Source organism: Brachycentrus maculatus, unplaced genomic scaffold (genome assembly GCF_059751285.1).
Source record: "Brachycentrus maculatus isolate JH-2025_06_01 unplaced genomic scaffold, ASM5975128v1 h1tg000498l, whole genome shotgun sequence".
In the NCBI taxonomy this organism is placed as follows: Eukaryota; Metazoa; Arthropoda; class Insecta; order Trichoptera; family Brachycentridae; genus Brachycentrus; species Brachycentrus maculatus.
In genome coordinates this window covers 507,203-523,602 of record NW_028281244.1, presented here as the reverse complement: position 1 = coordinate 523,602, position 16,400 = coordinate 507,203, and the positions used below count along the sequence as shown (strand labels likewise).

The window sequence follows — 16,400 nt, the reverse complement described above, 5'->3', positions numbered from 1 at the left end:
TATAACTGCTGCGGGTGGATGGTGGGCTCAGATTCCAAAAAAAAAAAAGTTTATATATAAACATATAAACACATATATATATATATATATATATATATATATATATATATATATATATATATATATATATATATATATATATATATATATATATATATATATATATATATATATATATATATATATAAACATATAATATTTTTAAATATTTTTTTTGTGTTTATATAAGGATTCTATTCATATCCCTACAAAGGAGAATAAGTTTATTGAAATGGGAATATGTCTGGAATTTACAGGGCTTACATTGGCTGGTTTAAGTGACTGGGTGATTTTTTGAACACTGAAACTATTTCACACGTACCCACCTTTATTTCCACCAAGTGCCAAGCGTTTTCTGTCATTCCGTCAAAGTTCAATGCATTGGGGAAAAAGAGTTTTAAAAAAAACATGAAATAATCATTTCTTATTGACAGAGAAAATGTTTGAGAATCTGTTTGTTTACAGCAATGCCTTCTCCACATACCTATTTCAGATGTGAGGAAAGTACTTCCCGATTGAACTATATTGTTATATGGAATTAAAATGTTGTGAGGTTGTACATCAATCCCTCGATTTACACGGTAAAATTTACCTCGAAAGTCCCATTGAAAAAATGCTTACAATCATGCATAATTTACAAGAGACACACAAGTTTAAGTCTAGTGGGAATTTCTTGGGTATTTTTATATGGCGGATATTTTTGAGAATCTGTCGGGTATTTATTTGTCATCGTCCGTCTTCAGTGAGTACTATCTAAAAAAACTAAACAAAGGAACAAAGGCAAGTAATCACCAAATGTGTCACTAGTTTGACATTTTAACGAAAATACTATACAAAAAAGAGATTAAGCGGACCCTTGTACCTGTATCCTGCCCTCAATAATTTAAAATCACAACATTCCCCAATAAATTACCGGCTCTCAGGACTGATTTACTTAAAATTCTAAGCGAACGTACCTTTTCCAGAAGAATTCTTTAAGTTTTACGAAATTTTCAATGACAATTTGTTACAGTAATTACTTGTAAGAGATTAATGTTTATTTTCTACGCTAAAAATACAGTGAGCTGTCTATTACAATGTTTTTTGGTCAATATTTTGTAAACCTGTATTTTAAAATTACCTCAAAACTCGTGAATCAAATAACTCTAAGCGAATAAAATGGTATTCATTCGCTTTAAATGTTAGTTTATTATGTATTTATTAATTATAGAAAATATTGATTTGATTTATGTTTTTTACCTGTATTTGTTTTTTTTATTTGATCTATGTTTTTTACCTGTATCTTTTATTTAACATTTTAGTCAGCTGGTTTATTTGCGTGTAGGAATTAAAATGCGAAGACCTTACTCCACATTTAGTTGCACATATCAGCTCCACAAATATTTTATTAAATGTTCATCTTTTGTGTAGTTGAATTTCTCCGTTGAACCAATGTTCATCTGACAGAAACACCAAACTAATGTTAGGTGTTGCTGTGAGTTCTTCAATCGGTAATTATACCTCGAAGTCCACGTAGGTTTAAACAGGAATTCAGCTTAAAACCGCGTCATGTCGCCTCTAGCTTGAAATCGAATAATTTAATACTTTTTGAAAAAATTACGGGAATAATTTTCTTTCCTAAGTGGCAGCATTTAAATCTATCTGCCAAGTGTTGAAGTGCGTTCCAAAATTAAAAGTGTTCAGATAATATTATGCGATGAGACGATCTTTTGTAAAATAGCGCTTTATAAATTATACAAATATTTTATGATCAAAATCAAGTAAAATTATATTGTTTTGATAAATTTATTTAAAACACAAATAAAAATTTTCATTTGGCGAAAAAATGATAACAATGAAAAACAAATTTATTAAATTTTAAAGAGAAATAAACACAATATGAAATTTGAAATTGAATCATATCATTATACTTTATAGCTAGATTGCGTTGTTATTTTCCTGTGCACTGGATGGATCATACATAGAAGCTAACAAATGGACAAAACAGACCTCGCCGCTTGACAGTATCGTTCTGGTAAGAGGCAAGAGTGAACGGTTATGATTAATATATTGACAATGCTCAGGGAAATGGTGTAATTTCTCAAAAATCTCAAATTTTTAAGGGAACAAAAATTTTCTGCCTACTATTTATTCTTTAGGTTTTTTATAAACTTCGTATAGGTAAGATATTAATGATAAGTAATATGTAAGCATATGATTTCCTAAATCCAGCAAAAAATCAAGGTTATTCATAAGAACTAAAAATGTCAATATTTCAAAATTTGGTTTCGTACTTTTTTCCAATCGATATATTTCATAAATTTCTTTACACGTATTATTCTTCTGATTAGGGTTTGTTGAGCTCACGTCACTTTAGTAATACGAGCGCTCAAAGTTTTTGAACGCGTCCTAAAAAAGTTCAAACAGATATGCAAGGTGCACAAGAATTTGTTGATTTTTTAATAGATATATCTATCCTTGTTACTCTAGCATCAATTGACGAAGAGAGAAAGACATAATGAAATAGTTTAAAAGAGATAGTGAAAGTTGTGTATTGCACTATCTCTCTTTTCGATTTAGGAATGTTGAGATATTCATATGACTTAAGTTGCGATCTTCATTCTGTCGAACTGCCAACGTGAAGGGAGGGGGAAGGGACCCGACAGCTGTCAGTTAAAATATTTCGCAATATTTTCAACAAATCGTGAAATGTAATACGTCAGTTTGAGTTATCGTGCCTTGGCCAGTCTTGTGATGTAGTTACGATCTTCAAATTTCTGAATTCGGGTAGCAACGTCTAGTTTAGAATAAAATAATAAGATCTGTTTTTGATTCGAGCATAACCTCAAACTTTGATAATGGATTCAAAAATTCGTACGAGTAAAATTTACGATATTCAATCGTTTGAGAAACTGATCGATGGAATTCAAGTAGCCGCATGTATGATTTCGGATACACCTCCCGTGGGTAAGTTATAATTAAATCCTACATTTGATATATAATTCACGAAAATAATAGACTGCACATTTATGACTAAAAGTTGTGCAATCTATTTTGACTTATTTGGTAAATGTTCTAAAGCACTCTTAATATTTTTAAAAATAAATATTAATTTATGGGATAAGGTAATTTGATATTTAAATTTCTCCTCAAGGGACTTATTACATTATTGGGTCCATATTGACTGATTTTCGGAATGTCTAAATTAAGTCACATCACCCCACTACTTCACCAACTGCACTGGTCACGCTTTCCCGAAAGGGTTGAGTATAAACTCTGTCTACTCATGTATAAATTAGTGCATAATGTAGCTCCAGAGTGTCTAAAAGAGCTATGTATTCCAGACAAATTGGTTGAGAAACGTCTAGCACTTCGATCGGCTTCAACAACTGCTATGGGCAAAGTGATCTTACCAGCTCGCTAAATTTATCTAGCGTGCCTTTGGTGTTGCGGGACCGATGGCGTAGAATTCTCTTCCACCAGTAGTTAGAAATAGTAACTGTAACGGACCAGCTGAGCACACAGCCCTAAAATGGACCATATTTATGGATTGAGTAAAGTATATGTGTTAAGTTAAATATGTGTAAGCGTGTCACGGGGAAATCGGGCGAGCGCACCGACGTCCTCTCGCAACGACAATCAAATATAGAATGCGCTAGGCGCGGCGCGCGCAGCGTCTTATACGTGGTGCGTGAGACCGTATTTACGTTGTGAGCGGGGAAATCGGGCGAGCGCTACGAGAACTTCTCTCCTTGACCACCGAATCCCGAATGCGCTAGGCGCGGCACGCGCGGCGTTTTTTATGGCCGTATTTACGTTATCACGTGTTATTTACGTTGCGAGCGGCCGGCCTAGCGCAGGTTAGGGTAAGGGGAGAAGATTTCTGTCGCTCGGTCGATTTCGACGGACCGCGCTGGTTATGAATAAATATATATCTGTGCCATTTTATGAATAAAGTATTCCACTCACACCGAGCTCTGCGTTTTACTTTGATCCTCACCGACCCCGCGCTACTACTTCGATTTCGGAATCTTCTGGGACTTGACCATCGCTACACCCACTGGACTACGAAGCGATTACACGGACCTACAGCTCATAACTTTCGGGATTTACGACCCCGAGAGCGACGGAGCGGAGAAATCACATGCCACACCTATACACAGTCTAGCGGTGTGTTGGACAGACGCTGTCTGTGCGACACAGTAACAGTGAGATGATCTTTAGAAAAAAACTAAAAACACATTTGTTCGTATTAGCAGTATATAACTTACAAAAACTTGTACGAGTAAGAATGTGAGACCACATGTGTCTTAGCAATAACAATCCTATTTTCACTCTTCAGCCTATTTTCTATGTTTGTTTTTCGTGTTGAATGTCATGTGTGTTTGCAGTGGACGAGGAGAGCGTGGTGCGTCGCGCGGGGACCCTGACCCTGGGGGTGGGTGCGGGCACCACGTGCAGCACGTGTGCGGAGGGCCCCTTCTCCTCGCGCGCCCTGCAGTCCCAGCACTACCGGGGGCGCTGGCACACGCTCAACCTGCGCCGCCGCCTGCTGGGCAAGCCCCCGCTCGACCAGCAGCACTTCCAGGCCCGGGAAGGTAACGTAACACACCACCACACTGCAACACACTGCAATGTAATACAGTAAGTCCTGTACTTACGTGATTAGTTCGATAAGTTGAAAAATTGAGTATGTTGAAAAAAAAATATCTTTGATTTTTTTTATACATACTATGGTATGTATAATATGCACTAGTTTCAATGGATATTGACCAAATGTGAAAACAGAAAATAAGTACATGCATATGAAAATGTAAACGTGGAAAGAATCCCGATCGCAACACACACATAACTGACAAGGAAGAAATCTAAATTATGACTTAGTCGCTAATTACATCCTGTGGACAAAGTGGAGGGAAAGGGTGCAAGGCATGAGCCAGTGCCGTTTCTCTCTTTTTCTCTCTCACTTTCCTATGAACTCAATAGTATATGTAAACAAACGAATTGAGAAATAGGTATATTATTTTTTATTTTTAAAATCTTGTAAGTTCGAATTAGTGCAAGTCGAAATCGCGTAAGTAGAGAACTTACTGTACAGCAAGGATATCCTGTTATATCCTTTCCTGTGTTCCCCTGTCCTAGTAAATGTCCATCTACATCTTCAACCTGATGGACAGATCAAGTGAAAGAGATCACCGGCCTCTCCGTTGCGGCAAATGCAAGGCTCCACAATGCAGGGACCAAAAGCAAAGTATTCTTCCGAGCTTCCAGAGGAAGCCAGCAGGGGGGTCACGATTCTCAGCGATGAGGGAAATGACCAGAGAAGATCTTGTGTTAAGTCTTTCCCTATCTTGTGTTAGCTGATACCTTATCTTATGTTAGTTGAACTCCTATCCTGTGTTAGCTGTCTCCCTATCCTATGTTAGCTATTCTCGTATCTTGTGTTAGCTATTCTCCTATTCTGTATTAACTGTTCTCCTATCCTATGTTAGTTATTCCCCTATCTTGTGTTAGCTGTTCCCCTATCCTATGTTAGCTGTCGCCTTGCCCTATTAGCTATTACTTCCCAACTTGGAGTTTAATTCACTAATATTGAGATTGGTGTCTCCAGATGGCGCCTCCAGCAGCTCCTCGGAGAGTGAATCGGACTCGGACATGGATGTGAAGAAGGGATCAGGGAGGGAGGTGTCGGAGCTGTTCCTCGCCGCCACCCGCCACTGTCGGGCGTACTTCACCAATCGGTCGGGGCAGGTGCTCTCCGTGTATCGGTGTCTGCTGCATCACAAGAAGGTTGAATCTTCCACCTTCCGTTCTTTAATTTTAAAAATCTTTTCCTATACCATGTTTATAAATTATTATTATATATTTATGTATTAATTTTTAATCAAACACAGATTTTTTGAGTTCGTTTGATAATAACAAGGCGAAACAATTGTCACAATATTACTTTTTTATGTGTTTTTGTTAATAAAATACAACTTAGTAGACTCAAAAAATCTGCGTTTGATTTAAAATTAATACGTAAATTAAAGTGGAGTTCTACAAATTAAACGCCAAATCAATAAATATTATTATATAACTACTGCTTTTTACACATTGTTGTCGGTTTTTTCATCAGCCCCCGATCCTAATTAGTAATTTGGGTCGTTTGCTAATCACAGTCCACCTCCATAGGTCAACATGGTCGCTTACCGTTCTAAAGGTCCCGGATTCGATTCCCAGGGGGGGTCATATAAATATACCTGTTTTTTCACTGTAATATTTATTCAACAGTACCCCGGACTGGTACCTGAAGCAGAGGGCTGATCACCCTTCCTTCATGTGTTAACGATCAAGATAACACTGCATTTATATGATGCATTTCCCTATGCACCATTTGGGTGCGGATAAGGTTTTGAAGATGAAGAAGACTAATCACAAGTAACTGCAATCCCAATTCCGATCTGTACAGTATTTTTTGGCTGTCGCACTCTACCAAAAGTAAGCACATAGAACGCTTATAAGCGTCTCCTGCTCTCTACCAACAGTATGTGAAAGAAAGAGGTTTTGAAGCATTTGCCGCAAACAATGTGTTAATAGCTCTCAATGTCTCTGTCTCTTCTGATCTAAACAAAGACAATGTGTCAATATGGTATTATTTTTTGACATCTCATCAAAGATGAAGAAGAATATGGAAGTCTGGGCATTTACGGGGCTTACGACCGTCATAGGCTGGTTTGAGTGATCACTTTACACACGTGTAACATTCACCAATTCTACCCATTATTGACAACCACACTACTCAAATTCTTGGAAGTTCTATATATATAAACCCTATAAGCTTAATAATAAAAATGAAAATGGTATTTTCTGGCGTTTCTCATGTGTGTGATTATAATCCGGGATTCGGATCTCACATACTAATATAAGAGTTTCTGCTTAATAAAAAGCTTCTTTACATCTCACCAATAGATGTCTCTAGTGAAGTTTTAGTGATTCATGAACAAGGTTTCTAAATTGGTTCATATATATAGAACTTCCAAGAATTTGAGTAGTGTGGTTGTCAATAATGGGTAGAATTGGTGAATGTTACACGTGTGTAAAGTGATCACTCAAACCAGCCTATGACGGTCGTAAGCCCCGTAAATGCCCAGACTTCCATATTCTTCTTCATCTTTGATGAGATGTCAAAAAATAATATGAAAATAACTCCTGTAATTGGAGATAATCCAGATTTTGTGAACAAGTATTTGGACACACTCAAAATGTTGTAAATAAATTATCTGGTCAAATTATAAGCTTAATAATAAAAATGAAAATGGTATTTTCTGGCGTTTCTCATGTGTGTGATTATAATCCGGGATTCGGATCTCACATACTAATATAAGAGTTTCTGCTTAATAAAAAGCTTCTTTACATCTCACCAATAGATGTCTCTAGTGAAGTTTTAGTGATTCATGAACAAGGTTTCTAAATTGGTTCATATATATAGAACTTCCAAGAATTTGAGTAGTGTGGTTGTCAATAATGGGTAGAATTGGTGAATGTTACACGTGTGTAAAGTGATCACTCAAACCAGCCTATGACGGTCGTAAGCCCCGTAAATGCCCAGACTTCCATATTCTTCTTCATCTTTGATGAGATGTCAAAAAATAATATGAAAATAACTCCTGTAATTGGAGATAATCCAGATTTTGTGAACAAGTATTTGGACACACTCAAAATGTTGTAAATAAATTATCTGGTCAAATTATAAGCTTAATAATAAAAATGAAAATGGTATTTTCTGGCGTTTCTCATGTGTGTGATTATAATCCGGGATTCGGATCTCACATACTAATATAAGAGTTTCTGCTTAATAAAAAGCTTCTTTACATCTCACCAATAGATGTCTCTAGTGAAGTTTTAGTGATTCATGAACAAGGTTTCTAAATTGGTTCATATATATAGAACTTCCAAGAATTTGAGTAGTGTGGTTGTCAATAATGGGTAGAATTGGTGAATGTTACACGTGTGTAAAGTGATCACTCAAACCAGCCTATGACGGTCGTAAGCCCCGTAAATGCCCAGACTTCCATATTCTTCTTCATCTTTGATGAGATGTCAAAAAATAATATGAAAATAACTCCTGTAATTGGAGATAATCCAGATTTTGTGAACAAGTATTTGGACACACTCAAAATGTTGTCAATATGGTATTTTTAAAACAGATTTAATTGGTCTCTGTTGTGATTTACTTTCCAAACCTTTCTTCCTCACCTGAAGACACGTCTTTATTATACCTGTCTATATTGTAGTCTGCGTGTTGTATACTTACAACTCCATATTGTTTGGTTCCAGGAGTGTATAGGAGGGGACGGTCTGGGGGAGCGCTGGGTGGGGGCTTGTCAGGGGCTCCTGAAGTCCGGGGGCTGGGCGGTCCTCATGAGTGCCGGAGGGCACTTTGCAGGGGCTATCTTCCGGGGAGAGACCGCTGTTCCTCTCAAGTGAGTTCTTGCTACTAATTTCTATGAAACTAACTAGCTTTTTTAAATGTTTGAAATTGCACTTCCATTTTACTGTGAATTTACATTTGATAGCTTTAAATGTCCCTGTCACTGACAATCTAAATATATACAAATTTGGGGAGCCATCACTGAGGAAGACTGAGGAAACTTGACATAATCAAGTATTTCAAATACTTGGTCAGGTTAGGAGTCAGAATAATTGGCTGGTATGTATGAGGAGATGCATGAATGTGAAAAAGGCGAAGATTATTTGCAAAGACAGATTGGTGTGGCGTTATATTCTCTCTGCCAACCCCTGCGGAAAGCCGCATGATGGTTCGTCAGTTATCACTGGTTTTCTGGGTGACAGGGATTAGTAGCTAGTTAGTTCCGTTAGTCAGCTAGATCTGGGTTTCGACCCGATGGTGGCTGGTGCGCAGATGCCTCCACAACCCTGACCATCACAGCAGACAGACATAGTGCCGCGTCAAAGCACTTGCGGAAAAGGTTCAACGCAATTCCCACTCCACTGTTTTACCATTTTTCACCCATATTCTATCACGGTATTTCAGACACAAGACGTTCCATTCGTACGTGACCCGGAGAGGTCAGGGGAAGGCTCAAGGAACGCGGGACAGCCGAGGGAACGCCCCTCGCTCGGCCGGAGCTTCACTCAGGAGATATAACCAGGAGCAGTTTTCACAGGTTTGGCACCAATCTATTTTATTTTTGCGTGTGTTCTGTTCTGACGCTGTTCGATATTATATTTCTGGGTTGTTATAATAATGATAGTAATAATAATTAAGGATAATTTATATAGCGCCATTTTTGTAAAATACTACCTCAAGGGCACTTATATAGATGCGGATGATGACGTGAAAATGATAATGTTGTATAAAAAAATATTAATTTTTTTAAAAATAAAACAGTCTCTGCTTAATAGAAGCTTTCCGCATCCCACTATAGATGTCTCTAGTGAACTCGTGCATACTGTGTTACGAGTTTGATCAAAATATATAGAAGTTTCAAGAATTTGAGTAGTGAGTTAAGTTGACAACCCGTCAATCATGGGTAGAATTGGTGAATGTTACACATGTGTAAAGTAAGCCCTGTAAATGCCCAGACTTCCATATTCTTCTTCTTCTATGTTGAGATGTCAAAAACAATTTAAAAAAAAAACGGAGTCTGAAGGGAAGGTAAGTGGAGCCGCCGTATTATTGCGCCTTCTTCTCGGGCTGGAGCATGGCCAAGATGTTAGGCAGGATGCCTGTTATGCCATGTTCCTTCTCTTTCATGTGTTGTGGTTATTGCCCGGGATTTATTTTCAATTTCAAAGAGTTGCTGAATAAAATGATCGATCGCAATGTTTGATTTGTGTGCTCCGCAGCACGTGAAGGACATGCTGAGCTCGTGGAAGGAGGAGCTGCAGGCGTGCTCGCTCATCCTGTTCCGAGCGGTGGGGCCGCTCAACCAGGGTGCCCTGTTCGGGGAGGGCAGCCCCCTGCGGCGCACCGACCCCCGTCTGCGCTCCCTCCCCTTCCCCACCCGCCGCCCCTCCCACCGGGAGCTGCTCCGCGCCCACGGGGTGCTCTCCACCGTCGAGATATACGGTCAGTCTCCACCCAGTCTACACAAAAATAATTTTTTTAGATGCCATGCTTTGTGATGGTGGTGCTGTTTGTTTAACCTTTCCCATATTTATCATAAAAAAATTACATGTGATGCGAAGCAGGGTACCATAGAACCCCAGAGTTCATATTTGTATGGAAGTTGTATTACGCAACTTGCAACTCACGAGTCACAGAGTCACAGATTCCACGTCCTTTCTAGAGCACAGCCGGGCGCCGACTAAACAATAGGCCATAGATCGGAGTCAAACGAAAGCGGAGTAATCTAATTGTCTCGCTCTCTCCTTGTGGTAATACCACATTTTTGGAGTGAAAGAAATAATGTATGTAGATCTCGCGGTTACAACTGATTGTGCTTCCTATCAAAAACAATATTTTGAAACATTTAATGGTTTGAGATTATTAATATATGAAAGGGAAAATTTTCTTAAATATTATTTTTGCGATTATGATAAATATGAAGAAGAAGAAGTAGCTCTTAAAATACTAAAGTTATGAAATTCAAATTCATATATGGGATTTCGATCCCCCTATTCGAGTAATGGTTGTTTCCGCACAATTCTCCATTAGATCTATGACCAAATCACTCCACTTGATTGGTTGTTGCTCACACATCTGATCTCGTCCACCGCGTGTACATTCGGGACTGTATCCACCCTGCTGTGATTCGAATGGTCACATTTGTTAAGTTTGGGATTCGCTGGCAGATATTCTATGATGTATGACGTAGTACTACTCACATTTGAATAAGATATATGTATAACTTATCTTTTGTATAATAAAAGTAGAACGACATATTTTTTTCTACATTTTTTTATTTGACCAGTTACTGGGAATCATTGTTACCGAGATCACCAGTCAACGATGTCGGTAACAACGCAACCCACTGGTTCATAGTCAAATAAAATATAAGTGGAAAAAAGTGTAAAGTTGTTTTATTAAATAAAATGCAGTTCTACCATGAAATGTTAGTACATATTAAACTCAATTCTCTTTTGTGTAGTTTATACTTTATTAATTTATTTCAGAAACTGCCGAGATTTTCCAAAAAGCCATGGGAACGGTAAATACAGCCAGCAGTACTAATTCTAATGACAAAAATAATAGCAGAGGGTCTAGAGGCTCCAAAACAAGTCCTGTGAAATTGGACCGGGCCAAATCTAGGGAAGTGAACGCCAGGACCATACCCGACGGGCCCCCCATGTCCAGTGAAGACGAAACCCCCACCTTCCAACCCTCCACCTGCCCTGCCAACTGGACCAAGACCCTCTCTGAGTACGACAAGTCTATCAAGAAGCCCACCAAGGACATCCTGAGACACGACAGCGATGAAGAAAATAAACCTATCAAAAAAATCACCAAAAAAGTGTCCAATTTAGATTTGACGGGTACTTTAGAGGAGTTTGATGATTCTGTGAAGAAAAAGAATAAGAAGAGTAAGAGGAAAGCACCCGAGAAGCAAAAAGTTTCCGATCCCTTGAACCAAGATGAGTGTTACAAGGGTGGGAAGGATAAGAATGCGGAAAAAGCGGAAGATGATGTGAAATCGAAGCCGGGAAGAGGAGCAAAGAACAGTAACAAAATCCCAACGATTGTTGAAAAGGTAATATTGTCATTACTTATGGTTTTCTTATTTATTCATTTTTATCATACACATATGTGTACACAATTTGAAATTTACTTAAATGTGTCTGGACTATTTAAATGTGTCCTGGATTTTTCACTAAGGGCAAATTTTACGACCTTTTATTTTTGACCCATTTGGGAATTGAATCTGAGATCTCCGGCTTGCACAGGTATTCGGAGTGTTTGTATGGGTTGTTTAGTAAAAAAAAAATACAGAGGTAGCCAAATGATATTTTCAAATTATTATATTTAAAAATTATGAGATATAAAACATTTACATTATTTGTGCAATTTACTACGAAAAACCTAATTTGTAATCTAGAAAAAAGTGAAAATTATGAATTTTCATCATTCTAATTCATGGAATTTTATTGTTTAAAATTATTTCCATTATAAGGAATATCCTGTTATGAAGACCATGTGTTATGGTTCCGTTCTAGTTGTGGGAATGTGTGAAGGTGGGAGGGACGGAGTTGGGTGTGATGATGGACCGCTGGGAAGGCCCGCCCAGTCTGGAGGAAGCCCTCAACCTGCCCGACCCGGCTGACGGGAACACCGCGCTGCACAAGGCGGCCGTGGCTGAACAGATCCAAGTCATTCCGTGAGTTCTTCCCATCTTCCATTTGTAAATTGCGTTAGACCCTAGATTTCTCAATATGGTAAACTTGGGATAAATCAGTGTGCATCAACAGAGAGGATTCTCTCATTCTCACATTTCTGGTAACTTCTGACTACGAATAGACTGCTAGTGACCAGTGGTGGTCTCCGATCAGCATAATTCGGTATGCCTGGAGAGGCCTCTCAACTCTGACCATGAGTTGAAAGGCCTCACTTCAAGGTGACCAGCTGGAGTTGTTCAAGATTTAAGAGAATAAACATCTAAGGTGTTTTGCTATAAGAAAACAGCAATTGCAAGATTACTCAGGATTCCATATCCATACCCATACTTCTAGTTGTGCCCTGTCAGGGCCCCTTCCAATGTTGACGATCACTGTGGCAAAGGCTTCGTGGTCCTGCGCCATCCAGAATAACTCATCCACCGTTTTTATATTTACATTCTGCCAGTTCATACTACCTTATGTAATTTGGACACTGCTAATATGCACAGATCCATGTACAAATCAGTCTACTGAGAAGCTTTATATTAATAATTGTGAAAATGATTACCTAATATTTTTATCTATGTTGAGATGTTGATGAGGATGTTTGTGTAAATGCTGCTTAAAGATATGTTTGGATGGTAAAGTCAGTTGTCTATTCACATGTGCTTAGTTGTGCTCTATATGATACATCAACCATCCTCCATAGCAGCTAACAAGGGTGGTTCAAGGTGGTTTATAGCATACAATGTCAACTGCCAACTGACCAAAGAGTCATTGGTGTTTTACAGGCAGCTGCTCGAGTTGGGAGCAGATCCGTGTGCCCGGAATGTGGCGCTGCACACGCCGTATTCCGCCACCTGCCACCAAGAGACCCGGGTGGCCTTCCGACTCTTCCAGGGTCTGCATCCCGACAGATATAACTACGCCAAGGTTTGTGTACCTTCTCACCCGCAGTGTGATCACATCACAGCAGTACTCAGGATGCATTTTTTATTTTGCCAGATTATTAACTGCTAGTGGAATTTTGGCGAGAAAATTTGTCCATTCTGGAAATTAACAAATGCTGAGAAAAGAAACAAGACTGAAGGAACACTGCTCGGGTTTGTTAATAAAACCGAATATTTAAATATATTTGACTCAGGCAAATCAATATCGAAAAGTCGGAATACGATTGCCCGAGTCACACTCAAGCTTAACTGGCAACTGGTTAAAATTGTATTATGGCATGGATTTATCTCATAATAGAAGGTTATGGAGTGCATAAATCGTAAACAAAAGTGTTTTGACCCTAATTATAATTTTAATAATTTTATTTGATGATTTTATTCCCTCACAACATCAAACATTTATACCAGACTAACAAATAAACTCGTGCCTTTAACAAGATAGGGAGTATTTTTGCCTAAAAGTTATGCTGCTATTATTATTTATATTTTATTAATTGCACATTTAAAATAAGTGATTTATTTGCGATTATTTTCCTCTTAGGCTAATATTCCCGGTCCGCTGACCTCGGAGATCTTGGAAGAAGAGAAAGAGAAGAAAGCGGCCCAGAAGAAAGCCAAGAGACAGAAAGACAAAGAAAAACTACAAGAAAAGATCAAAATTGAAAAGTTTCTCCAACTTAACGACAAGGAAAAGGTAACGCATTAAACTAACACCTGTATATTCACGGACCCTGTCAATATTTCACCTTTTCTATGGAGTTTTCATTTTTAGATTGAATATTAACAGCATTTGTGATTACAGATAAAAGTGAATTTACTCTATTCACTCATTTACAAAATATGTACATATATGCATAGAATGTTTTGCATTTTAAGCATCATTTTGTCTCAGATAATTTGTAAACCTAATATTCACAGTTTAGTAAAAGAATCTATGATAAAAATATCCAATGTGTCCTGCCATCTACAGTTAATTTGCGAAACTTTCCAACTGATTTTGGGGTTAGGAATATACAAAGGGTGGCAGGTTTAGATAGTCGACTCTAGTAGATATTATAAAACTCACTTTAACAATAAGCTTTCCTTAATTTGTCAGTTTAGCTGGACGACCATTTAGTTTAGAGGATAAAAGTATCTGACCGGATACCAGGGGACCCGGGTCTGAATCCTGGAGCAGAAGACTGAAAGAGAAAGAAAATTGTGTATTTTTTCTTTACGTTTATTTAAAAGATATTTATATTTTTGCATATTTTTCAACAGCTTGCAGCTTCCTCCGAGAGGCGATGTTTTTCTTGCGGGACCGGTTTGAAGTCTACTCCATTCCAATACCAGGAATTCATGTTCTGCTCCGTCAAGTGCCTGCAGAACCACAGGAACACCCGCCCGCTACAGCTGTCGGCCCAATAACCCTCCATGCCACTAGTCAATGCCATATTCCCACATCTCAAATTCAAATTTCTGTTCTGGAGCAGAAATTTGAAGATAAAAAGTTAAAACAATACTAAATTTGTACTGTTTCATTTATTCCTTAAAGATGACGCATCTATACGATTGTGTGCAGAGGTGAGCATTCTGTATAGGCAGAAAAGCAGTGCCTACCCTGGATTACTTGCATTCCATATGGAAACACGACCAGCGCCAACTATGCCTTATCCCTTACCCAACCCTTACTGCCTTCCCTGATTAAAAACTCCAGTGAATGCCACTGGTTATGTGAATGCAAGGTAGCTTGCACATTATATGTTTATAAGGCAAGCATTTCGGCTTTTAAGTGACATCTTTTGCCCACATGCTGAAGTTATTGAAATTTCTTGTTATTATGACTAATTGGTGCAGAGAAATACGATATAAACCTTCTCTAACTTGTAAGCCATTTTACTGGAGATTTTAACTTACATTTTAAATTGTACATGACAAATCCATAGAAACATGTAGATATTATAGTTCGACCATAGAAATTAAGAAGATTGGTGCGTGACCCATTTCTTTAGTCTGTTGACAGGACCATAGACACAATATTTGATTTTTTTATATTTCAATAGCTTTGGATCTATGTAACAACTCATTTTTGATCCGTCAATAATTTTGATATTTTTTCATTTGATATTGGTTGGGTTTTGAAAAAATCAAATAAATAAAAATTATTTCCGCTTATAACCAAAGCTTACTGTCTAGGTGATGTTTTTTCAATGGACTAAACCGTAGAGAAAGTGCAAGGAATATGGAGTTCCAAATTTCTCTTTTTTATTTTTATTTGAAATTTTGTTTGATATAACGAAACAGGCTGCGATTACATTGACTGAATTGCATTAGTTCAAAGTGATTGGTCAAGACTTTATGGTTAGTAACATTGTATTAGTATAAATATTTATATAAATATCCAAACTTGCGAACTGTAAATATACATTGTTTTATACAAAATAAAATTTGTTGATTTTATTTTTATTTTTTATTATTACATTTCACTACCACTACTACTATCACGTCGTTGCAGGGGTAGGTAAAGAGGATGGAACGCCACATTGCCTGCCTACATACATTTCTAGTTTCCATTTCTGGCATACATTTCTAGTTTCCTCTATGTATGTATAAAAAAATACGGATTTATCTATTCCTGAAGAAGAAAAGGTCTAGTTCAAAAACGGTTGCAATAATAGTTTTTTCTAACCCCTTATCCGCACTCAATAGTGCATAAGGCACTGCATCGTATTGATGCAGTGTTATTTTGATCGTTACTTACATCAAGGTAATCACTCCTGCGCTTCAGAGACTAGTCCAGGGTAATATTACATAAATATTGAATATTGAATTGTGTAAAATCAATAATTTTTATTTCCCTTCTTGAGAATCGAACCCGGGACCTCCAGTATGGTAGCTACACACACTTACCATTACACCACGGAGGTGGCGGAATAATAGTACCAAAAATAAAAGTTATTAAGAACAAGGTCCATAAAATGTGCAACTAAGTATCATTAAAACTAATTAAAAAATTAATTTTATAATATAATTGTTTTTTCATTAAATTCACCAATTAACCTTATAACCTTATCAAAAGGTTAAATTATCCTATGATAAGGTTATTAAATAAAATAAAAAACTAGGTTTCTGTGG

General features: G+C 37.6%; 1 protein-coding gene across 1 annotated transcript; it reads left to right on the top strand.

Moving 5' to 3' along the window:
* The first annotated feature begins 2,642 nt into the window (after positions 1-2,642).
* Positions 2,643-15,725, top strand: LOC148301944 (tRNA endonuclease ANKZF1-like). The gene is made up of 11 exons (XM_088272452.1): positions 2,643-2,985; positions 4,410-4,616; positions 5,630-5,808; positions 8,338-8,483; positions 9,056-9,188; positions 9,871-10,093; positions 11,140-11,714; positions 12,178-12,338; positions 13,128-13,269; positions 13,828-13,980; positions 14,547-15,725. The coding sequence occupies exons 1-11, from the start codon at positions 2,877-2,879 to the stop codon at positions 14,691-14,693; spliced, it is 2,175 nt and encodes a 724-aa protein (XP_088128578.1). The 5' UTR covers positions 2,643-2,876; the 3' UTR covers positions 14,694-15,725.
* The last annotated feature ends 675 nt before the right edge of the window (positions 15,726-16,400 follow it).

Coding starts and splice junctions, on each gene's coding strand:
- LOC148301944 (XM_088272452.1), top strand. CDS start 2,877: ATGGATTCAAAAATTCGTACGAGTAAAATTTACGATATTCAATCGTTT. Junction 12,339..13,127: donor GAACAGATCCAAGTCATTCC/GTGAGTTCTTCC, acceptor GGTGTTTTACAG/GCAGCTGCTCGAGTTGGGAG. Junction 13,981..14,546: donor AACTTAACGACAAGGAAAAG/GTAACGCATTAA, acceptor ATTTTTCAACAG/CTTGCAGCTTCCTCCGAGAG.